Source organism: Ailuropoda melanoleuca, chromosome 6, assembly GCF_002007445.2.
Source record: "Ailuropoda melanoleuca isolate Jingjing chromosome 6, ASM200744v2, whole genome shotgun sequence".
Lineage (NCBI taxonomy): Eukaryota > Metazoa > Chordata > Mammalia > Carnivora > Ursidae > Ailuropoda > Ailuropoda melanoleuca.
In genome coordinates this window covers 31172861-31197489 of record NC_048223.1, presented here as the reverse complement: position 1 = coordinate 31197489, position 24629 = coordinate 31172861, and the positions used below count along the sequence as shown (strand labels likewise).

The 24629-nt window shown below is 44.9% G+C and overlaps 1 protein-coding gene across 3 annotated transcripts in view; it reads right to left on the bottom strand.

The window, feature by feature from the left end:
- Positions 1-24629, bottom strand: part of TGFBR2 (transforming growth factor beta receptor 2) — a 91123-nt gene that overhangs the window by 39551 nt on the left and 26943 nt on the right. For 2 of the 3 annotated variants that reach the window (XM_034662118.1, XM_034662119.1), the window contains 2 exons: positions 14578-14746; positions 9607-9797 (listed from right to left, as the gene is read on the bottom strand). In XM_034662118.1, coding sequence (XP_034518009.1) covers positions 9607-9797; positions 14578-14746 — 360 coding nt within the window. Of the gene's footprint in view, positions 1-9606; positions 9798-14577; positions 14747-20953; positions 22031-24629 lie in introns of those variants that run through there. The other variant, XM_034662121.1, reaches the window with a different exon arrangement.

The window sequence follows — 24629 nt, the reverse complement described above, 5'->3', positions numbered from 1 at the left end:
GTTCCTTCTTAATGACTGTATAATGATGGCTGGTAAATCTGATATTTTGCATAATTAGCACCATGCAGGAGTGATTTCAGGATCAGAAAAGGTTTTACAAAAGCATGTCAGCCAGACGTCCAAGTGGTGGTAAGTACGGCCCCTGGAGTCTAGTATGAGCGGAAATGAAAGTCAATTTCATGGTGGTTAGCTAGCTCGCCGGTGTTTTTCCACTGTGGGACACCGGGACACCTATAAAGTAGCAAAAGGGTCTCCGTGGACCCTTTTTGCCATCACCCATCCGTGTGTTGTTTGTAGACCACGAGGAGGTGGTCACGGGCGTGACGAGAGACGGCAGACGTACCCCCTTATCAGACCAACTGTTTCACTGGTCACTCCCATCCAGCGGTGGGGATTCCAGACAGATCGTGCCCTTACTGGATTCCACTCTGCCATGATTCACATTAAACTGACGTTCCCGCGTGGAAAGAGTCACAACGGGCAACCACATGTAGCCTCAGGGCATTTTGTTTACTGGGGAGCTTAGGGGAAAAAAAGAATCTACAGAAGCGAGCTGGTTTGCCTGGAGACGCTACAACTACGTTCTAAGCTTCACTCGACTGAGTCACGATGCCCTCTGGCATGTACGACCTTTGTTATTTCCTTGGCCAGACATGGGTCGCATTGACAGATTTAGAGAATGCTTTCTAACCTAGCTCATTCACAACCCAAGGCCCCTTCAGCCCTGAGTCATCACCTCAAATAACTGATTTCTCTTCCCAGGAATGAAACGAGGGACTTCCATCCATAATTTTCTTCCTCTTCTAACAACTCCTCACAACCCTCTTTCCACACTTAACTTTTTTCTTCTGCATTTCGACCGGAAAGTCAATCTGGTTTGTTTCTCCTAAAACAAAAACGCACAGCTGACGAGCCTGCTATTTTGGGCAGCGACTGCACAGTTCGAAGGCAGCACACCCAGAAGCCCCAGAGCCGCCAAAGCACCATTTATTCTTCTCATTTCTTCCACGCAAGAGCTAAGTGTTGCCCCCAAGAAGCCAGCTCTGTGATGCTGGGACAGAACCAGCACAAAGCAGGATTTAAGAGAAAGGGGGCCACGCTCCTGGGTCATCTCTGACTCAGAAACCAATACGAGTCAATAGAGTGTGGCGAGGCATGTGATCGATACACAGGGTGGGTTTGCTGGATGGCGTGAGGCCATGTGATTAAGGTCACAATAGGTCCAGGGGGAACCAGCTGGCTGAGATGTTCTGCTAGCAAGTTAAACATAGACAGGAAACCGCGCGTCTGATACTGTAAAAAAATCATTTGTCTTCCTGCCAGAGCGAGGCCTGCAAACCAAAGAGGCTGTTTTCATTTAAAAGAAATTCTACAATGAGAGAGGAAGGAATGAAACTCTGTGGCTACTGGGAGCCCTTGCCTCTCTCCTCTCAGCCTCTCAGGTTCAAGGGCGTGCTAACTGCAGAAGTCTGCACGTAGCCGGCATGTCAGCAGCGCATGCACACTGGGCGGCAGCCTGCTTTGGAGGGTCGGCTTCTCTGTGTAACCACATGGGCTGAACCTGGAGTCAGAAGTGGTTTCTAGAGTCCTCGTGTCTAAGTTGACTACATATAATTGATGTATTTACTGAGAGCTCCGTCCTGTTTAACAACAACAACAACCATCTCATGTAACCAATAGATAGGTACAGTAGGGAAGGAAGACAAGAAAAGTGAAAGGGGGGTGCAATGAAGATAACGGGAAGATAAATGTGGGATACAAGGCAAGCAGGGGTGTTGTCAGTAGGCACGTACTCGCTAGAAGCACGACTGAGCTGGTGCCGAAGGGGGATACACGAAAAGCCCGATCTACGTCAGGGGTTGAAGTCTGTTTTTGTAAATGAAGTGTTATTGGAACACAGCTGCATCCAGTTGTTTATACGCCGTCTCTGGCTGCTTCCACGGCAGAGCTGAGTAGCTGGGACAGGGAGAGGCTCTAGGGGCTGCAAAGCCAAAAAATATTTACTAATGGGTCCTTTGGCAAAGAAGTTTGCTGACCTCTACTCTATATGCTTCAGAGTGTCCTTAAGATCAGACCCGAACAGGACCCCATGATGGAAACTCTCTTTCTAAGGGGAACAGCTGTGAGAAATTTCTCCTGGCTTCCTCACGGATAGAACAAGAAATGCAACCGTTTCCCCAACAGCATTCCTTACAGTGAGCATATCACCCTGATTTCACTCCTCAAAGCTCCTTGCTCATCTGGCTAAATCCAGCGAGAAGACATTGAATCTAGGGGAGCAATAGTAACTATTTACAGCCAAGGTTTATGGAACACTTGCTCTGGGCCACGGACCACTCTAAGTCCCCTCCATGAATAAGGCCATTTATCCTCGCAAGAATCCTGTCCGAAGAAGCACGATTTCTAGCCCTACTTTTCAGAGGGGAAACCAGAGGTGAAGTGGTTCACTCAGGGATAGTTTATAAGTGGCTTAGTGGGGATTTGCACTCAGATCATCTTCCTGGGGGGGGGACCCTGAGCTGCTCAGAAGACGAGCATTTTGCTGGTCATCCTTTGTGTTAGAAGCATCATTTGTCACTAGCGCTTGAAGAATGTCAGCCTAAGTTGTATTTCTTGCCAAGGACTTGCTGAGTGGTGGGTCTGTACTGTATGTAGTTCCGCAACCAGTCCTGTGCCCACAGACCAGGCAGCCTCGGAGGCGAGGGGTGCACGCCGCCACGGGTGTAAGCCTGACCAAGAGCCTACACTCCCCACCCGACCTGACTGTGGAAGGGTGAGGGCATTCCCCGAAGAAGACACAAGATTCTCTGCTTCTCTGTGGGCAAAAGGTAAAGAACCAACGGTGAGATCTTGGGAAACTCAAGTCACTCTCCGGAGACCCATTTCTTTGTAAGTAAAATGAAAAGTGTAGATGAGTTTATTTCATGGGACTCACTTCAGCATTAAAAAAATTATGAGTCCCCAAAGGCAGGAGATAACAAGCCTTGGCAAGGGAGTAGAGCAAAGGAAACTTTTTTGCCCTGTTGGTGCCGATGTACATGGGTGCAGCCACTGGGAAAACGGTATGGCGGCTCCTCAAAAAATTAAAAATAGAACTACCATATGATCCAGCAATCCCACTTTAGAGTAAATATCCAAAGAAAGTAAAAACAGGATCTCGAAGATCGATCTGCACTCCCATACTCGCTGCAGCAGTATCCACAAGAGCTGAGATATAGAAACAACCTAAGTGTCCTTGAATGGGTGACTGGATAAAAAAGATATGGAATCCACACACACACACACACACACACAATGGAGTATTACTCAGCTATGGGAAGGAAGAGAATCCTACCATTCACAACAACATGGATGGACCTTGAGGGCATTAGGCTAAGTCAAATAAGCCAGACAGAGGAAGATAAATACGGCATGGTATTACTTATGTGCGGACTCTTAAAAAAAAAAAGTCAAACTCATAGAAAGTAGAAAAGTGGTTGCCAGAGGCTGGAAGGTGGGAAAAATAGAGAGAGGTTGACAAAAGGGTACAAACGTTCAGCTATAAGGTGAATAAAGTCAGAAGATCTAATGTAAAACACGGTGAGTGTAGTTGATAATGGTCTTGTAGAATCGAAATTTGCTAAAATGTGCTTAAATGTTCTCACACACACAAATAAATACGTGAGGTGATGGATGTCATTAACCAGATGACAGGAATCCCTTCATAATGAATGTGCATACTTTTTCTTAAGATTTTATTTGTTTACTTGACAGAGAGAACACAAGCAGGGGGAGCAGGAGAGAGAGAAGCAGGCTCCCCGCTGAGCAGGGAGAGCCCAATGCGGGGCTCTATCCAGGACCCTGAGATCATGACCTGAGCCAAAGGCAGATGCTTAACTGATTGAGCCACCCAGGTGCCCCTGTATGTTTATACTTTAAACATCTTACAATCGTATTTGCCTATTATACCTCAATAAAGCTATTAAAAAAAAAAAAGCTAAAACATGATGTCTGAAAAAACTAGAACCCTAGTTCTAGTCCCTTAGGCACCTGGGTGGCTCAGTCAGTTAAGTGTCCAACTCTTGATTTCAGTTCAGGTCATGATCTCAGGGTCGCAAGATCAAGTCCTGCCTGGGGCTCCACACTAGGTGGGGAGTCTGCTTTGGATTCTCTCTCTCTCTTTCTCTCCCTCCCCCCTCTCTAAAATAAATAAATAAATAAATAAATATATATATATATATATATATATATATATATATCTCTAAGACACAAGACAACATATCTGCAAGTGGTTAGCACAGATGACCAATCCAACTTAGACTCTCAACCAAGGGCAGTGATCGTCACTGCTACTGTTCTAATTATTCTATGAATTTCCACAGCCTGGGCCTTGGACAAGGTGTCAGCTTGCTGGCTCTTCAGTTAAGGAAGGGGCTGGGTCTCTGGCCTTGAAACCAGACTTTTCAAAGTTCAGGACTTGAGTTTAATGCTATTTCCCTTTTCTTGCAGAGCCATGGTGCCTCTCGATTTCTGGAATGAGCAGTTCAGCTCCAAGTCAAGGGGAAAGGTGGGATGGCCAAGGTTCCAGTCATCTGGTTGCTGGAAGCTCCTATAAGTCACCTTCCCACTTTCCACGTACATCAGATGATCATAACAGACAACTAAGGGACAAACTGATTCAGGCAAACTCTTTTTAATGTTACTCTATTACTTGGCCAGGGCTGCCCAGGACTGCCAAACAACTCCTTGGTAGACCCGATTCAGAATCACATCTTAAAAGCATTCCTAAATGTCTTCTTGCTTCGGGAAATATTAGGGGACAGTCCCACAGACAAATTAACATAAACATTATCATGGAAACCAAAGAAATGTTACCTAAAAGGTGCTTGATATCTACATGCATCTGCTAGTGAAAGTGTGTGGCGTATATAAAAGCATGACCTTTACTATCACTGTTGGAAGACACCCACATTTCACTGGGGAGTTCTGCTATGCAATACATGAATGGACTGAGTACGGTAACGTTAGCTCATTTCCAAATGACCAGGTTGAAGGCCAAGCGTGTGCCTCTTGGGCTGATCAGCTCAGCAAGTCAGCAGCGTGTACTTATCAAGACCCATCTCTGGTTCCATGCCCAGCTGGGTGAGTTCACACCAGTGCTTTTCATACTTCAGTCTGCAAAGAAATAACCAAGCACATTGTTAGGGCAGATACCGGTGTGATAGGCCCAGGAGGCTGCGTACATCTTATAAGCTCCCTGGTAAGGCTGCCACTGCTGGTGAGCCAAGACTTCGGGTATGAAAGGTTTTCAGCATTCAGAAGAGTTGCACTCCTCAGCACAGTGCTCCCCTTCCCCAGGGAGGAAGGAGTAAGACAGAAGGCACCTACTGTGTGCTGGCTATAGAGCCGGGCTCTCCCAGCATCACCTTCTTGACCCCTGCCCCCCACAGCCAGCCCGGGCCATAGGTCCCACTCTTAGCACTAGGGGGGGTCGACAGTGGCACGGCCATTCAGTGAGAGGGGCACGTGGCCGAGGTGAGCTTCCTGATGAGAAAAAGAAGAGGGAGTGACTCTCTCTAGCAAGGACAGCTTGATTGCCCTCATCACTGATCTGAGAAGCACTTGTGAGTCTTTCCAGTTTTATTTAGCTGCCTCCTGCTGTGATTCTGAGTCAAAACAGGAACAAGGTGCCTCATTTGTCATATCATCCGGCGATGTCAGGGATGTGGTTAGCTGTGATTAGAAATCCTAACTTGACATGCTCCCCTTGCCTCTGCGAAGGCGTGTGCAGGGTGAGGCTCCGACACCCAGCAGGGTCCGAATGCTCTGCCGGCACACCATCGTCGAAACTCAACTACACGAGCTCAGTGCCGGAGCAGACCAAGGCTGCACCGTCCTGTCCACGGCTCACACAAAAGTCCCAAGCCCTGTACAAAGAGCCCGCGTAATACTAAAAGCCAGCGGGGACTCCTCAGGCTGGGCTGGGCACGGACGCAAATGCCCTGCATGCGTCCGTTTAGTCAATCCTGACAATGGCACAACACCTCCATCCCGCCCTTTTATTTCCACTTCACACACGAGAGGATGGAAGCAGGGAGACAGCGGGTAACTGGCCCAAGGTGGCAAAGCTAGTAAGTAACGGGGCGGGCCTTCAATGCGGGGAAAGCCATCTGGGGCTCTCACTCTTGACCGATTACGAGAGACTATTTCTCTCTTTCCGGAAACAGCAAAACTCATCTTGCTCAGGGCTCTGCAAAGGAAGGGTCTTCACTACCCTTGGAAACCATTGATGGAATGAATACAACTGAGGGGTTGTGTTTGATTCTTAAAGTTCAGTGGGAGATCAATAACTGCATAATGTCTTTGCAAAGTGGCTATGTCATCTACAAGTAAACAGAGCAGCTGTTGGCTCCAGGGTCCCTCTTCCCACATGCTAAGCTCAGTCCTGGAGCCTGACAGGTCTCCTCTGATGAATAGCTATCACTAAGCTGTCAATCAGGACTAACACAAATACCCGCTCTTCTAGCTGGAATCTTGAGGTCTGGGTGAGTCCGGACCCTGACTTCTCAGAATTCTACACACTGCCTTTTGGCAAGAGAGAGGATCCATTCTCTCTCAACGTCAGCTATTACGAATAATAGCACTGAAAATAAAGACCCACGTTTAAAAAGAAAATCTCATGGCTCATCTTTTTCCCTTAATTTTTTTTTTAAATTATGTATTATTTTAGAGAGAGATTGAGACTGGGAGAGGTAAGGACAGAGGGGGAGGGAGAGAGAGCATCTCAAGCAGACTCCCCCACTGAGCACGGAGCCCAACGCGGGGCTCAATTCCACGACCCTGAGATCATGACCTGAGCCGAAATCAAGAGTCAGATGCTTTAAGCAACTAAGCCACCCAGGCACCCCTTCTCTTAAATGTTTAAAAAAAATGGAAGACGTAAGTAATTATCATTCACTGTGTTTGCCGATCAGAAATCTGGCAACAAGAACAGAGTACTGTATTAATAAAAATACAGCATAAAACACTTTAGAGTGTTTGTGCTTGACATCTTATTTGACTCGGAGTGGAGAAATAAAAATTGCTTCAAGAGATTTCATTCCTCGGTGTAAGGGAGAGAGGGTGGCAATAAGAGAGGAAGTGGGTCCCCAAATATTGCTAATTATGGGGTGTTTTGGTGGGGGAATTATCCCACTGCAGAGAAGGGAGATGTTGAAAAAGCAAACATTCCCTGGAGCATTTTAGGAGACTCTGAAGTCATCCAGGCAACCAAGGCGTCAGCTGTGCCGGAGTTCCTGAGCTGTACAATGAGAAACGGCCTTTATACTGATTACCCCGCCTCATAAGGAAAGAAGTAGTCTGATAATGAATAAGAGGGAAAATATAGACATGGGCCCATGATTATCACCTGAGTTGAAATACACTGAAAGTCAAAGTCATGACTATCTTAAGAGCTTACAGTAGGAGATATATATATATATCTCCAACTTGCAGGCCATTTATTAACTTTTGTCCCCTTAGACAAAATAAACTTTTCCACTGTGGATAAGCCAGTATGCAGAAGGAGAGAAAAGCTTCATGGATGGTAATAAACTTGTTTGGATATTCTGCTATTAGAGATTAATTCCTTTGGCTTAAACTGGGAGTTCTTTGAAAAGGTGAACTACTTGGGGAAAGTTAACATGTTAAGTCAGCATAGCAGGTGTTACCATGCTTTAGTGTGATTTAATACAGTTACATCTTCCCTCCTAACTCAAATTACGTAAGAAAAATGAAAGAAATGGAGTATTTAGGATGAGAAAATAGGAGGGAGGAGTGATTTTAGAAAGTGGTGTGCTGACAAGATGAACACGTCTGACTTTGTACACTGGGAGGTTAACATCGGTAAGGGGCTGGACAAAAAGAGCAGGGAAATGGCAGTAGGTGAAAGACACAGAGAGGGAAAAAGGTGGGTCAGCAGTGCTGGTGAGCACCAAACACAAAGCCTGAGACATCATTTTCCACGGTTGGGATATACATAGTAGCAGGGATAGTGTATATACCCAGAGCTTGTGTTCTAAAAGAATTTTTTATTGAATCAGACCTACTTTGAGCTAAAATAATCTTTCCCGACTCTGAATTTACATTCCTAAAACCAAGAGAATATTATTTTCACTATCTGACTGGCAAAATTAAAAGGCTTATGATCTCCAGTGTTAAAGAAGGGACATGGAAATCCATATACTCAGATTATCTTTGTGAGGAGGAGAATAATTTAATAGTGGTTATTCAGATTTAAAATGTGTATAACTTCTGACTCAAAATTTCATTTCTAGAAATGAAATTCAAGTCCTATTTTGCAGAAATATTAGCACAAATGTACAAGACATTTGTATGAAGATATTCAATTAGCATTAGGTGGAAAAATGGAGACAACTAAATAATCTACCAACAGGGGAATGGGTAAATCAGTCAGAGAAAATAATCCAAACCATGGAATTTTTAGACAATAATTAAGAGGCATGTAGTATATCCATATGCATTGTCTTGTTTAAAAGGAGGAGTAAAAGCGGTTGGGTGAAAAAAATATTGTCAAATAATATTTACTGTATGATCGACTATTTGCATTGAAAGGTGGATGAGTGTATGAGATGGACGGACAGACAGATGGACAGATGGACAGATGGGTAGATGGATGGGCAGATGGATGGATGGATACATGGATTGAAGAAGGGAAGAAGGGAGAGAGGAAGGAAACAGGGAAAGAAAGGAGGTAAGGAGGGATAATATGAATGAACGATAGAGACAAGTATGCATCCAATAAACTATCCATACTGATTATCTATTGGGTCAGGAGTGAGGGGTTGAGGTTCACGGACTTCCATTTAAAAATTTTTACAGACTGTTGGACTGTTTGAATTTTTGATAAGGAACATACACTATTTTATAACTGCAAATCACTGAATAGCATCTTAAACTGAAGGAGTAACATGTGCCCTCCTTTCAAGCTGAGTGAATCCCTGAACGCCAAAGACGGAGGCTAGCATCGAACCTCGCTTTTCTCTGCCTCCATGGGTAAACCCTGGCTTATTACTTGCCCTCTGCTCTTCTCTCAGATGGGACCGTGAACAAGTACCCTTCAGAAAAATCCCAAGAACAGGTCCACAAATCCACTGGAGTTCATTCAAAGTAAGTCTCCCTCCGATATCTAACAGCCTCCTCCCATCTCCAGACCAGCAGTTCTCAAAATCGGGCAGCATCCGAATCACCTTCAGGGCTTGCCCAAACACGGACTGCGGGGCCTGCACCCACAGTTTCTGCTTCCATAGTCTTGCCTGGGGCCCCAGGTTCTGCGTTGCTGGCAATTTCTCGGGTGCGGCTGCTGCTACTCCAGGGACTGCGTGGAAAACCACAGCTGTCGGTTGAAGGCGAATAATAACGTGGGTCCTATAAGCCAGACTGGCTGTGGGCCAGAACCAACCCTGTCACTCGTGAAGCAACTCATCCCGCCCGGTAACTGGGTTCCTAATCCACAGGGTGCAAGCTGCCTCTCCAGTCCCAGAAGCCGGAGTGTGAGTCTGCGAACCAGGGTCAAGAGACAGACACAGAGGAAGCTGGGCTCCTGACCCTCAAGGGAAGAAAACTCACCTTCCGAGAAGATGATGTAGTCATTGCACTCGTCGGAGCTACAGGAACACATAAAGAAAGTCTCGCCCAACACCTTTTTTTCCTTCATAATACACTTTGGAGAAGCAGAATCTTCGAGAACGATTCCGTGGTAGGTGTCCTTGGGGTCATGGCAAAGCGTCTCCAGTGTTATGTTCTCATCATTCTTTCTCCTAGGGTGCAGAGGTTCATGGCAGGGGAGAGAAGAGAAAAAAAGGAGAATGGAGAAATACGACCTCCTGGGCAGAAAAGCAATCTGAACTCTTTTCCTTCCCAAAGCTGTTCGAACAATGGCAGCTGGTTCCTGTTCTGCCACGTTAACAGGTTGTCCTTTAGTCTCCTGTGCTTTTTCTACTCATTTCGCTTTTTCCATTGTGTGTTCTCAAAACCCATGTATGAGTATAAACATGAAGGCTTTCCCTGGGGGCTGTCCGGCTGGAGAACCTTACACATTATGTCTTAATTAAACCAGGAGACAGGAAGGCATGGTAAACCGAGGCCTGCGAGGTCCTCAGGGTTAAACCTTCCATCCTGAAAACCCTGCCAGGCTCACATGGCATCCCCAGTTTATCTCACAGGATCCGGGTCATGTCTAACTAAACTGTGCTCCAGGAGCATTCCCAGGAGCGTGGTGGCAGTTCCTCGAGTCTGTTTGCTGGGCCCCGGAGAGCTCCGTGTGAGGGCACATACCATGTCAGCGGCTGGCTGTGCGGACAGAACGGAACACACTTCCTAGACGAAGCACTGGCAATTTCCCCGACTCACAGAAAGGAACGGAAGGGGGAAAAATGAAAACACATGGGAAAGAACTGCAAGGTTTTCTTCATTTACGGTTCAGTGTAATCTTTCATGCTGTCATGGACGAGTTACTTCCACATTTAGTATCCCTTCACTTCATGTATCTGAAGCCTAACCGAGCTAAGGGCTCGAGAAGCTCTCATGTGGCACTTTACGGAGGAGGCCGTAGAAAGTGCTCTGTGGGCTCTAGGTTTACAATATGTTTAACAATGACATGATAAATGCCCACTATTATAATTGCAAAAGCCAAAACAAAAGCCTGGCATCCTTGGAAAAGGGCATCATTCTCTGCCTCTTTCAGTCTGCTTCTCTCGTCAACTTGCCATCTAGGATGACTCTGTCCAACACCAAAGTTCCTCTGACCTCTCTCCTCCCATCTCTGACCTTTTCAGATACAAAATACCTGTTGTCTTGAATGGTCCTCTCTGCATCTGGAGGGAAGTCTAGGGAAGGGCTAGTCAGGCCTGAATGGCGGCCAGTTTTGCAAACATCATCTTCCCTGGGAAGGATTCTGAGTGCCTGCAGTTGAGGGTCCACTGGCGCCCACATGCCAGCTCACACTCACCAGCCGCTCCCCAACCCCCCCCCCAAGCTCACTGTTTGCAGCATGCAAAATGGGAGGCAGGCTGGAAGCAAGAAGCAGGGAAAGCACAGCCTTCCCTTGGAAAACAAGTGAGGCCCCATGCACAGGGAAAGATTCCCGTTGAGGGCACCGCCGCTGTAGTGCTTCATTCCAGACACTAAAGGACAAGAGGTCAACAAGGGGATAAGAAGAGCAGAAGCGAGGGTGCAGATGGAACAGTCCAACTAGGAATGGAGTCAATGTGGCTGACGTCCGTGCAACCCAGTGCTGGCTCCAGCAGAGAAATGCGTGCCTTTGGTGAAGGAGCCCAAAGGTTCTGGTTCTCGAACTAACACTCCAGCGGGTGCAAAAGGAGCGAGCCCTTGCTAAGTAGGTCTATACTGGTAAAGGAAGCACCACAATCGGAATCCTTATTCCAGCATGGCTAGCAGGGAACTGCGTGACACTTGGCATGATGACATAACAAACTATGTATTGTTTAAAAATTCACTTATCCTTAACCACAAAGCTCTTGGGAAGTCTTGGCAAAAATGGCAGCCATGAAACAAGAGCACCTTCCTCCCTGTCTCCACAGTGGTGTGTGTGTGTGTGTGTGTGTGTGTGTGTGTGTTTGCCCAAGGAGGGCTGTTTTCTGGTTTGAATAACAAAATGAAGGCATGCTGAGTCTTCGGTGTCTCCAGGTAAAAGCATGGTGTCTCTTCCTTAAGAAGCTTCTAGAGGCCAAAGAAAGGAACGAGGAAGGAACTGTGAGCCCTGAGGTAAAGCCGCTCTATAACCACTGGGCAGCTCTTCCAGAGCCTCTTGCCTTCCACCCACGCACTGCTTAGAGGACTAAAATTGCAGAGAGTAAATTCAGTTAGAACTTCCTGCGTTCTCCACTCACTCCTATAATAGAGCTCCCTGGGAGGCAGAGCCAACTTTGCAAAATATCTTTGGATACGGTTGAGCATAGGAAGGGAAAATACAATGAACCAAATACAGGCTTTTTCTTCATCCTGAAACATTTGCTCTGAGCCATTGAAGAGGTTTGTCACTATCCACTCACAAAAGAACCACGATAATAAAATTAATACTGGTTCCACAAATCCTTGGAAAGGACTTAGACATTTGACATGGTACGGGTGCACAACTGCCATCAGTTTAAATGAACAAACGAATCAGTGAATGAATGAAAAGCATGCTAAGACTAATAAAGGCATTGCAATGTACTACCGGGGTAGAGCCTTTCAGTTTCCACATCTCGCTTTCGTTTGGGTTCCCTGGAAACAGACCTTAAGGCTGTGTGATTTATGTGCAGAAAGTTTTCAGAGAGGCCTCTGTAAGGGAAGCGGCACCGCACACCATGGGGCTGGAACCACAGTGCAGATCACAGCAACTGACTCACTGATCCCTCGGAAGCCGTGAAGCTAAGATGGCCAGTCAGAGCTGTCCTGAAGGAGGTGAAGTGGCCAGCCATTTTGGACCCTGGCATCAACCAGTCATGGGATGCTGGCTGCCTATGGAGGGAGCAAACTTGAGGAGGGGCCCAAAGAGGGAAGAAGCTCCAGTCAGCGGGGGTAGGGGGCGTAGTCCCCTGGAGGGACTCAGGGTGATCCCTCAGCAGCTACTGAGAGGGGAAGCACCTCAGAGCTGAGGGGGCATCCGTGAGGTGTGCCATGGCACCTCTCACTTCCCTTTCTCCATACTGACATTCCACTCCACAGGAGTATTTATCTTTGCCGAGACAGGTAAAAACAACTTTCACTGTATTAACTCTTCCTGGTGGGAACAGTGAGGAGACAGGGAGGTTTCCTTTCCCCTACACGCTCCCATTTTCTGAGACAGCGAGTAACCTAACGCCTCATTCCAGAGACTGGAATCCCAGAGAGACTTGATTCACCTTCAATCACTGGGGTTTGTATGAGGGGTCAAGAACAAATGTCTTTACTAGATGAGGCTGTCTGAGGTAGCAGAAATAAGCTCCCATGCCGCGGTGCATATTCAAGCAAAGAGGGTCAGCAGAGAGCAGAAGCAAAGAAGGAAGCGTTGAGGTCACCCAATCTGGTGTCTCAATCTTTCTTGCACTAGACTTGATGGGTGCTCCCCCAGCGTCTCCTGAACTTTGACTCCTCAGAGGAGGAAGCCTGCTTTGCTGTTAGGAAACCATGATTGTGAAAATGTTTAAACTTAGACTGAAGTCTGTCCCCTGGTAAATTTTACAGATACTCTTTCTGCCCTTCAGAATGACACAGAACAAGTTTATTATATTTTCCACTTGAGAGCCCTTCCAGCATCTCTCAACAGAACCCATCCATATCTTCTCTCTGCTGGACTCGCTGTGTCTGATTCCACTGGTCATTCCTCACAGCGTAAACTTCCTCAGCCTGCAATCACACTGGCCCCTTTGCCTCTGGACGCCATCTTTGTCAAAATCCCTTTTGCAAAAGCACTGCTCAGAATAGGACCTGAATGAAGTTGGCAGGTACAGCAAAGCGTCACGAAACTCTTTGCTGTTAACAGCCTGTTAGTGCTTAAGAAACTAGCTCATTGCAGTACGTACGGAAATCCCAAGCTTTCCAGATCTATCATCAAGGCTAACTATATGTGGTCAAAAGACTTCTTCCCCCAAAGTGCGGGGGACGGGGGAGATTTGGGTTTATATTCTCATTTGCCAATTGGCCAGGAGACACATAGGTTACTTAAAAAAAAAAAAAGTTGGCTGATAAATTCAAAACATCAGAATAAGTCTGCAAATGTTATATTTCATTAATGAATTTATACATTTTTATAAAATGGGGGCTCGTTTAATCTCTTTTTTCCTTTTATCTCTTGCTCATACTCCCAATCTGTAACTATGAAGGAATCAAAGGATTTGTGAACACCACGTATATGTGTGTGTGTGTGTGTGTGTGTGTGTGTGTGTGTGTTACGGTGGGGGAATGAGAGGGAGAGGGACAGGAAGGGAAGGAGAGAGAGAGAGAGAATATGGAGGTAATATGGAGGGAGAGAGAGAGAGAAAGAGACACAGAGAATATTGAGGGAATGTGATCTAAGAGAAATACGCAGTATTGATCCAAAAAGATGTTGCATGTAGCCTGTGGTGCTGAGTGACCCGGCCAGGGCTTCTGAGTAAACAATGGGTTGTTTTTCTGGATCTCCAAAAAGCTTCCCTTTTTTTGACAAAGACTTTCCTCTTCCAACAGCCAACCTTTCCTCTCCTCTCCTTCCACAGAACAAGACTGAGATGTCTCAGAAGAACACAGCTCCTGGTGTCACTTTGGGGTACCAAGCAGATGTCAATTAAAACAAGTGGCAAATGTCTCTCTCCTTCATACAAGGATGGGGCCCCGAATTTATTGTAAATATTAAAGGTCATCTTATGTACCGTCACACGCACATATATATAGATGCACACGGGTGTGTGTATCTGAGCATTACAGAATATCTCCAGAAATTACATGTAATCATTGAAAGAGAGATGGCCTGAAGGAAAGGGATGTGTGAGAGGGCATGGAGACAGCCTTGACTCTATATACCACAGCGTGCATCACTTACAAAAGGGGGAAAAGCGGGATTTTCAAAGGCCACCTTACCAGACCGCCAGACAGACTTCATGTGGCTTCTCACAGATGGATGTAATGCTGCAGTTGCTCACGCAGGATTTCTGATTGTCACAGGTGGAAGATCTCACATCGCAAAATTTACACAATTGTGGAAATTTGATGACACCATTGTTGTCAGTGACCATCATGTCATTATTAACTGGGGAGGGAAAAGAAAGACATTAAATCAGTTATCTCCCTGCTAGGCAGCCTGCCAATGAATTCCTGATGATGTTATGCAATTTCAAATCAACCAAAATAATACCTTCACCTCAGATTAGAATTTCCTTCATGTAGGCAATTTGTAATGAAAGCCATTGCAGGGGGGTGTGGCTGGGGTTGGGGGGGGAGGTCTGAGTAACTTCTTGCTTTTGTCAGTGATTACTGTGAGGCACTCTAAATCCAAACACAATTGTTCAATCAAGAAACATCCATCGGATTGGTCCACTGCATAGTGCTGGGTGCTAGGAGCACAGAGAATGCTACCTTAAGGAAATTATCACTTAGTTGAGTAGACAGACGAGGAAATAGATGAGGGTAGGGTAACCCAAATAGAGAGAAGCACAGAGAATATGGGATCCTGACAAGAGTCACCACCCAAATGGGCAGAGACAGGTCACAATGGAGAGGAGCTGTGCAGTGCAGAAGGGTGTTGGCCAACTCAGAGGAGACACTGGGTGAGGCAAGGCTCTGCCTTCATTCTCTTGACGTGCAGAAGAGCTCTAAGGGCCTTCTTTGCAAGAGACTGGTTCTAATTTCGCCCTATTGCCTTGAGGGAAATTACGTGATTAACCAACACTGACTGTCTCTGAGACAGAATCCCAAACATCGGTGAGGCTCAGAGCACTGGAGTCCTGCAGGTGAGGAAAAGCTGAGTTCCACCCTGAGAGTCTGCTCCCCTCGCCTCTCTGATGTCATCCCCCACCACCAACCCATTTACTCCTTACTCATTACCTTTTGGGACACATGGGCCTTCCCCGGAAGAAGACGAGTTCCTTCCTCCCCAGAAGCTTTCACTTGCTATTCCCTTGGTCACCTTTGTGGTTTCCCGTTAATGTCACCTCCTCAATCTAAAGCAGCCCACAAGTAACTACCACAGGATTCTGTTTTATCTCCTGCACAACTATCTCACTCACTTACTTGTTTATAATCTATCCACAAAAATGCAAGCTCCGCGAGCTTTTGTCTGCCTTGTTTACATACCAGGTCTCTAGTGCCAAGAAGAGGACCCACTCCGTAGAAGGTACCCCAAAGTCTTTGTTGAATGAGTGAACGAATAGTGAATTCACAAGGACTGAATATAAGAAGTTCACATTTGGTTCTTTACACCAAGTGGGAAAGGATATAAAACTTCTTCACTGAGATGGGGAGGGTGGTAATGCAATATTCATTCACAGTCAACCATACCATACTAAAGACAGATCATTCTTAGCAAAACATGTGCTATGTGTTGAGAGACCATTAACAAAGGTGTAACATTGCCTTCCCCATCTTCTTCCTCCAAGAGATCCATTTTTATTGGCAAAAGTGGAAATTGAACAGATGAGTTTGGAGAGTCAAGTGAAGTATGACAAGGCTATGAGGCATTTGGTCCACAAACATGAGCTCAGAGACACTTACAGGCTAGACTAAGAAAGATTATGCACCTAGACCCCTGTAGGAGTGGACCAGCCACTGGCTATTAGGAAGCTGGGAGGTGTGTTTCTCCCTTGGAAAGGCTGGAGGACAGCCTCCTCCTCTCCTCCCTGTGTCAAGTACGCTCCTGCCTAAAGCCAGACAAAGGACTTCAATGCCCTCCCACGGTCTCTCCCCGTCCCGTGAATTTTTGATTTCTGCCATCCACACTTTGCCACGAAACCCTCCTTGATGCTTGGGCATAGCACCTGTTTCCTGGGTCTCTAAAAATACAAACATATATAAATTTGAGATTTGCTTTCTTGTGGTAACATTAAATATAGAAGATAAAAAAAAAAAAAACATTCATCCCTCTCAGGCCTCAAGTTCATTTCAGGAAGTGTATTTTTAGGCAACAAACTATTTTGAAATTTGTCTCCCAGACCAAGAGCTCTATGCTAAGCTAAAAATACAGGCCAAAATGCTCTCTGAACTTTGTGTTCAATCTGGGACTAACACAACAATGAATATATATATTTTTTCTACAATAGTTAGATTTGGATCTATTTGTGAAGGAACTAATTTAACCCTTTAGGTTTCTCTATAAGACATGGGTAAAACAACAAAAATCTGGGTCATGTTTTGTTTATGTAAATTTTTCTTTCTTTCTTTCTTTCTTTCTTTTTTTTTTTTTTTGGTATAGCGTATGTTTCACACAAACAAACATGTATTTGCTGGTTAGGAAGCTTTTGTTGTTTTTAAATATAAAATCAAGCCTCTATGAAGTGGAACTCAGCCTTCTCTCATTTTAGGATTTTAGCCTGTACTAGTAGTTACCAACTTTGAGGCCATGTTAGAATCAATCACCTAGGGAGGTTTAAAAAATAATGGGGTCTGAGTCCCACTTCCAGATACACTGATTTAATTATTCTGGATGGTAGTGTGAGCATCAGAATTTTTTGAAGCTACCCAGATATTCTAACGTGCACTCAAGGCAGAGAACACTGACCTGAAATGAGGTAAAAACAATAGGACTGGCTAGAAAACAAAAAATCAGCCCCCCCACCCCCCCACACACACGTGCACACACACGCACACACACACAATTTCTGTGACAGTGAAGGAACAGCCCTTCAATAAATCTGAAAGGAGTTTCCTTGAGAAAAACAGGGCCCGAAAGCCATGTGATGAACCCTTTTACATCTCAGATGGAAAGAAGTCCTTTGCTGGGCTGGCCAATGCTTTTCTTTCTCTCTTTCTTTTTCTTTTTCTTTTTCTTTTTCTTTTTCTTTCTTTTTCTTTTTCTTTTTCTTTTTCTTTTTCTTTTTCTTTTTCTTTTTCTTTTTCTTTTTTTCTTTCTTTCTTTCTTTCTTTCTTTCTTTCTTTCTTTCTTTCTTTTTTAAAGATTTTTATTTATTTATTTGACAGAGACAGCGAGAGAGGGAACACAAGCAGGGGGAGTGTGAGAGGGAGAAGCAGGCTTCCCACCAAGCAGGAAGCCCAATGCGGGGCTTGATCCCAGGACCCTGGGAACATGACCTGAGCCGAAGGCAGACACTTAATGGCTGAGCCACCCAGGCGCCCCTGGCCAATGCTTTTCTAACACAAGTTAAGAAGTGTGAGAAAAGCTAGAGGAGTTAGGAGTGAGAGGAGAGAAGTGCCAACAGAGAGTCTGCTGTTGGAAGCCACAGTGGCGGCCACGGACGTGTTGACAAGTATAAGTGGTTTAGATCTGATGCCTACAAAACACAATCAACAGTGAAGACACAAAAGAGGGCCATCGAAAAAGAAAAAAAAAAAAAAAGAATAGAGAAGGGCCACCAAGCTGCACAGCTCTGGGGGCGTCACTCAGACCGCAGTCTGCAAATGGGGCCCCTGGAGACGGGCAGGTGTATGACGCCCGCTGCCTACAGCCAGACCCAGGAAGAGAAGACCTTTGCAATGAACTCTGGGAAAAAGGCAAACAGCCAACTTCACTCCACACTTGGAGTCACAAGCCTGTGGAGGAGGAGACGGCATACAGTGGGAGCTCATACACATTCAGCACCTACTGTGTGCCAGTTAAAGTATGCAAGTTATCACATATCACGTCCTAAGTACCCAGTGAGGAGGCCTCATTTTTCTCTCTATTATGGTAAATTGACCAACTTGGCAGTGGCCGGCTTAATTGGCTTTTTGTTTTGTTTTGTTTTTGAAAAATTTGAAAGCCTTTACCTAGGGCATATTCACTATCATTTCCCCCCTCTCTTCCCCAGCCAGCCACTCCCTAACTAATTGACCTCAGGAGGCGCCCCGCCTTGACAACTCAAGCCAGTCAGCAGTGGCCAGCCTCTGCTTTAAGCCAGGATTCTCCCTTATGAATATGTGTGTTGGCAGGATAGGGTGAAGTGTAAAGGGCAAAGCTACCATTAAGCCTTGTTGGAGGTCACCTAATTTTGATAAAAACTCCATGGAGTCACACTAGGGAGAAGGGACCGAGACACATAACATACAAAGTTTTGCTCCTGATTCCGGAGGGCTGACTTACAGACTCCCTGAAGACCCATAAGCCCCCACTGAAGAATCCAGGAACTAACCCAGTGTCCTCTAGGGTCACAGATGACACCCTAAGTAAATACCTCTACTGAGAGTGGGGTGGAGGGTTCCTGGGGGCAGGAAGGGTGGTGATGGCTATTTACTGTAGGCACGGTTACATCTATGCATTCCAATTCACGGGAAAAGAAGTTACCATTGGGACCTCGGGTAACAAACATCTTATGTTTAATAATGTGCGTGAAGCCTAAGTCATGAAGAATAATATATTCACAGATATATGTGAATAGCCAGGGACAAAGATATGACCCTAAACAGCACAACAAAAGCCATCTAATTAACCCCAGAGTAAACCCTAACCAACTTCAAAATTACTTCCAATTCAGGTTAAATTACTCTCCCGCGTCTTTAGTTAACATGTTTTCATATTAAGGCAATTATTTTAGTGTCTCTAGGCCCTCTGTGCGCAGCTGACCATCCTCGGGGATTTTCTACCCATGACGGGCCAATTAGCTATTCATAATGTCCCCCAGAAACAGGCTCTATTAAGAGTGTCTCTCACCTAGAAAGTCATTCACTGAAGGAAGTGAGCATGGACAGCTTCTTTCAGCATATGATGGGATCACATGGTACATGATATTTCACTTCTCTTCAAACAAACCTGTGAGTAATATCAAGCCCTTCAGGCTAGGGCATGCTGCCTTCCTCATTTTAGGGCACATTTTCCCCAAACTCATTGCCTGGAGACACAAGTTCCAGGTCTTGAGAATATGAATTAAGTCAATGCTTAGCTGTGTCTATTTCTGGAAAAGTACTGCTCTCTTTGAAGGTCAGAGATGAGCAGCCTACTAAGGCTTAGATTTACTGCAGACAAATATAAGGAATTTTGGATACACATTCTTAGTCCGTTATCTTTGGAATGATATCAACTATTAACCGAACTATTAGGTAAAAATCTCAAGACTCCACAAATAATCTTAAACCCTTTGCCAGAAAGGCATTCACGTACCTTTGAGTTCATGCATCTACCTACTGTGATTTAGTGCTGTGTTTTGGGGGGCACCTAAGAGTTCATTTATTCTACAAACACCTGTGGCTGTCTTGCTTCGTGCCATATATTTCAGAGCAGGACCACGAACACTGATACAACTACGTGCTGCATCTCAAAGAATAATCCATGGTGACTGGAGAACAGAACTCAGTATGTTTCTCAGCCGTACTTCTCAGATGTTAAGAGGGACACAAAGCTTTTGGGAATACGTTTAACTCACAGGTGTGGGGTAGTGTATTGGCTCATGCAATAGGGGGGCTGGCCAGTCTGAAATTTATAGGGCAGGCCAGAAGGCTGGAAACTCGGGCAGGAATGAATGCGGCAGTGTTGGACAGAAATGTCTTCTCCGGGTGGGGGGGGGGACCTTTCTGCTCCCAAGGCCTTCCAAGTGATTGGAAGAGGCCCAGTCACATCACTGGGGGTAGCTTCCTTTACTTTAAGTCAACCGATTGCAGTTGTTAATCACATCTGCAAAGGACCTTCACAGCAACACCCAGGTTAATGTTTAATGGAAGAACTCGGTCCTGTAACCTGGCCAAGGCCTCATTAAACAGCATTACAGGTAGGAGTTGAGACCATTCCTGGGTGATGTCCATGCTGCTGGTTCATGTGTTAAGTGGGAAGGCGGGACCCCAGTTTTTGACTGGCCATTATTTCCCTTTCTCCCCTCATGCTGGATCCAGCAAAATTAAATACTATTCCTCACCTTTTTTTACAGGCCTGTTTCATCTTACAGTTCTTTCCATCTGCTTTTCTCTTGAGTCTGGCCTCTTAAACGATCACAGGCCCAGAGGCTCTGATCACCATATGGACCCAGAATTGAAAGACTTGTTCTCTGAAAGAAGGTTTTTAATTGCAGTTGGCATTTCAGAGTCAGACACTGAGGCAACCATCTGGCAGACAGCCGCCATGGTCTATGATGCTGGCAACAAACACACCATGGCCCCCGAGACCAGGTGGGACAAGTGTATGGGCCCGTCACACACGTCCTCCCCTCCAGAACAAAGCAGCAAGTCAATCAGCCTCAGAGGAGTCCCTTCATGATTCTTCACGAAAGGAAGATATTTCCAAGTGACTGAAATACTTTGGCCAATTACTATAAGCAAACAAAAAACACCTCGCGATTAAGTCAAAAGATACTTCAGGAATACTTTCTTCTCTATGGCATACCTGGAAATTCTAACACAATGTAGTATGTTCTTTCTTAGTTTTAAAAGAGTTTGAACCCTCATTGTCTAAGTAATTATAAACATCTCGAGAGCAGGGGAGGTGGGCTTTCCTTCAAGTGAGGGTCCCACATGGTCTCTGGGGCAGCAGGATCAGTATGAAGCCATCACGGAGTTAACCTGGAGACCAGGGGGAGAGAAATAGAGAAAAGTAGCCTGAACACAATTCCTCTCTTCATGCAAATGTTCTGTAATAATAACACTTTTTAAAAACCTCCCAAGGATGACCTAATCAATACTCTAAAACCTCTTTTTGAAATGGCTGAAAAATCATTCCAGTCAAAACCTAATAGAAAAGATATTTTCACACCAAAATTGCCTGCCACATGGTCAACAGTTAAGGACTTGTCAAGGGTCTGGGATATTCTCCACAGAGTAAGAGATTTAAAACACACCTCAGCTTGGTCCCCGCCCCTCTTGCAGCTTACATTCTAGTTGGAGAAGCAGAATTATCAAATGTAAGCTACTTGCCTTTACATGCAAGCATGAGGTCAGGAAAGGAGAGAGAGCTGCTACAGGGACACCCAGTTTCAAGGAGGAGCCTGTCCTTGAAGAATGGGTGGCTTTGAGAGGCAGGGGAAGGACAAAATGGGCACTCTGAACTGAGAACATTGCTCAAACCAGGAGAGGCTGAGCAGAATGAGGCATGCAGAGACGAGATCTCTGAACAGAAAATCATCCAACAAATAGGCTTCCTGCATTTTACAGATGGGAAGGCTGGGGGGCATACGGATGTTCTGGTGTGTACGCTGGTCATACGACTGGCTTGACCCCAATGAGATGTACAAAGGCAAGGAGAGTTGAGAAGGCAGAGATTAAGTCCCCGCAGAAGCACAAGGGCCAACAACAGAATCTCAGATTTTGCCCACCTACTCTCATAACAGAAATATTCTACTCAAGAAATGAACAGAATAAACTCAAGGCCTGGTTGAAAAACTCAAAAGTCGGGGGCTGGCAAATAAACTAATGACTCTGGACAGCTGTCAACCATCCTAATAAACTTCACTCAAACATAGGTAACTGAGAATGAATTGGAGAGGAGGGGTGTGTGTGTGTGTGTGTGTGTGTGTGTGTGTGTGTGTGTGTTTCCTCTGTCTTTGACTCCTTCAACTGAGGAATTTAGCCTTTTTGGCTAAAATGAGTTGAGTTGCTCACTATGGATTGCTTTAAGGAAACTGCGTAAACAAACATAGAAATTTGTACTCAGCAAACAAGTAAATTAAAAGATTAAGGTACATTTCAAAGGGATTCATCCAAAAGGGTACTTTAAATGGAAAACTTGACTGTGTCTTTAAAAGAGGATTTTTAAGATTTGATAAGCAAGGAAATTTTTAAAAGCCATATATAGAATAAAACAAGCTGTACCTGAATGGAAAAGTAATTGGCATTTTCTAGAGACAAACATAAAATAACTGAGCTGGGGTTTCAATTGCAAACTTCTCAATTGAACACTCCCCAGCCCCTAGAGCTCCAAATAGCTCCCAATATACACACTCTGTTTTCTTGCTTAGCCCTGAATTTCTTGGATCGCTGAGGATGAAGTGCAGCTTGAGTTCTCCCAACACTTGCTGAATTTGCTTTCTTTTTTTTGGGATATATGTCCCAGAATCAGGTCATATATCAGGTGACAAAACCCAAACATTTGAAATGACTCTTGCAGATGGAAATATCTATATTATTGCCAAAGGCAGTATTTCAGAATACTAGCATTTTCGCCATATTCAAAGAGCTGAAAAACTTTTAGCTCTCTCAATCATCCTCCTTCGTCTTTAATATGGATCTAGTACAAAAACAGCCCCCAGAAAGCTGGGCAGGGGTGAGCAGTTGGCAACAAATACCACCGTCCATACGTGACAGTTTTAGTTTATCATTGAGAGAGCTGATTTTCACGGTGTGTTTATCTGGCAAAACTTCGCCGTAAAGACTTTGAGATGAGCCAACACCGGGAGCATGCAGGGGCTGGGGCCGAGGAGAAGAGGAAACAAGTTGAAAAAATTCAGCCACATCAATACAAATGGGATACTGCACCAAGCAAAGAAGTTCAATTTGGCACTATTTCACATACTGTCAAAATAATAACTGTTTTTCTGCTGGGAAGTGCTTGGGAAATGCAGGTTGGTACTTTATATAAAATAATTGAGTAAACTCAAAAAAAGTAACCGAGAAAACAATTCTGAGTTGATACAACTTGAATGGTATACTGTAGCAACAAGCAAAAAGACCGAGATTACTGCAAGTCAATATGATTAACTAACTCCTTGGTGACCGTTGAAACAGTGCTGGTAAATAGCCCGATAGAGGCAAGATAAGGAGCACACGATTTACGGAGTGCTATCGCATTCCAATTCAGCTCAAATAATTTGTTACCAGAAAAATTAGCCGACATAAACCAACATGCGTTACGTGTCTGCTCTGTGAGTGGCCTCATACTCAACTGTGATGGCAAGGGCGGATAGTATAAGACATAATCCTTTTTCCTCAAGATGCTGACGCTCCTGCAGGGAACCAAAAAAAAAAAAAAAAATGCACAAAAATGATTTTTATCGAAAGAACCTTGGAAGCGGAAAGGCTCTTCATGAAGATGTGCTTTTTAATGAAGTTATTCATTTAAGATTTAAACAATACTTTATCTTGAAGTGCTGAGGCAAACTAATGCCAAATTCCAAAACTAATAGAAAATCTGGGAAGTTTTTTTTTTTTTTTTTTTAAGGTAAGAGATATTAGAGAATCAGAAAAATAGGCACTTGAGATGAGCCATTTGCTTCCACGAAGCAAGGCATCTGGCCTGCATATCATTTTCCCGTGAGATCGGGATGTTCATTTAGAAATTTCTCTGTAGAGGCTTTCTCCCCTTCTCTTCACAATGTGCTGCAGCACCCTGGTGCGTGCTTGGTGCCTGAGAGGTTTTTCAATGACAGTTGTATTAAGCATGTGAAAATACTGGTCAAAGCAGATGATTCCCATATTCCCGCTCTGGAAAAAGGCGCGGAATAGAATAGCACTCAGGCGAAGTACTTCTTGAAGGGGTGGGGTCCCAGAGGCTTGGTTTCTGACCACCAAGTAACCTGGGAGGGGACGAGGCTGGGAGACACTGGAACAGGGACTGCATGAGCCATGTACAGTCCCCAGATGTGCTCTGTTTGGCCTAAACTTTTTTCTTTTGAACATGTGACCCAAGTTTAGAAATGAGGAAATTTCACATGAAAAGCTAGATTTCCAACTCCAGTTAAGAAAATAAAAAGAAGTGGCAGCAGCAGGCCTACAGGGTCCCCTGACAACAGGCTGCAGTCTGCTGGCAAGGGGCAGTGGGCTCTTCAGGTGACACGACGACCCGTACGTTTGCACTCCCTGCTACTCCCTCGCATCTCCTATCCCTTGTCCGGCCCCTGTGGCCATCTGAATTTTTACCATTAATGATTCTTTAACATGTCCATTCAGTTCTCTCTTCCAGTATTGGAAGTTTAACCAGAATGCAAAAATTCATGTATAACTCTCTAATATGGATATTTTCCAATATGTATTTGATTCACTAATGTGGACACTCACATTTCAGTTCAAGGAAAAGGAAAATTTTCTACTTTAGAAATCAGATCTACATGGGATAATAATAATAGTAATAA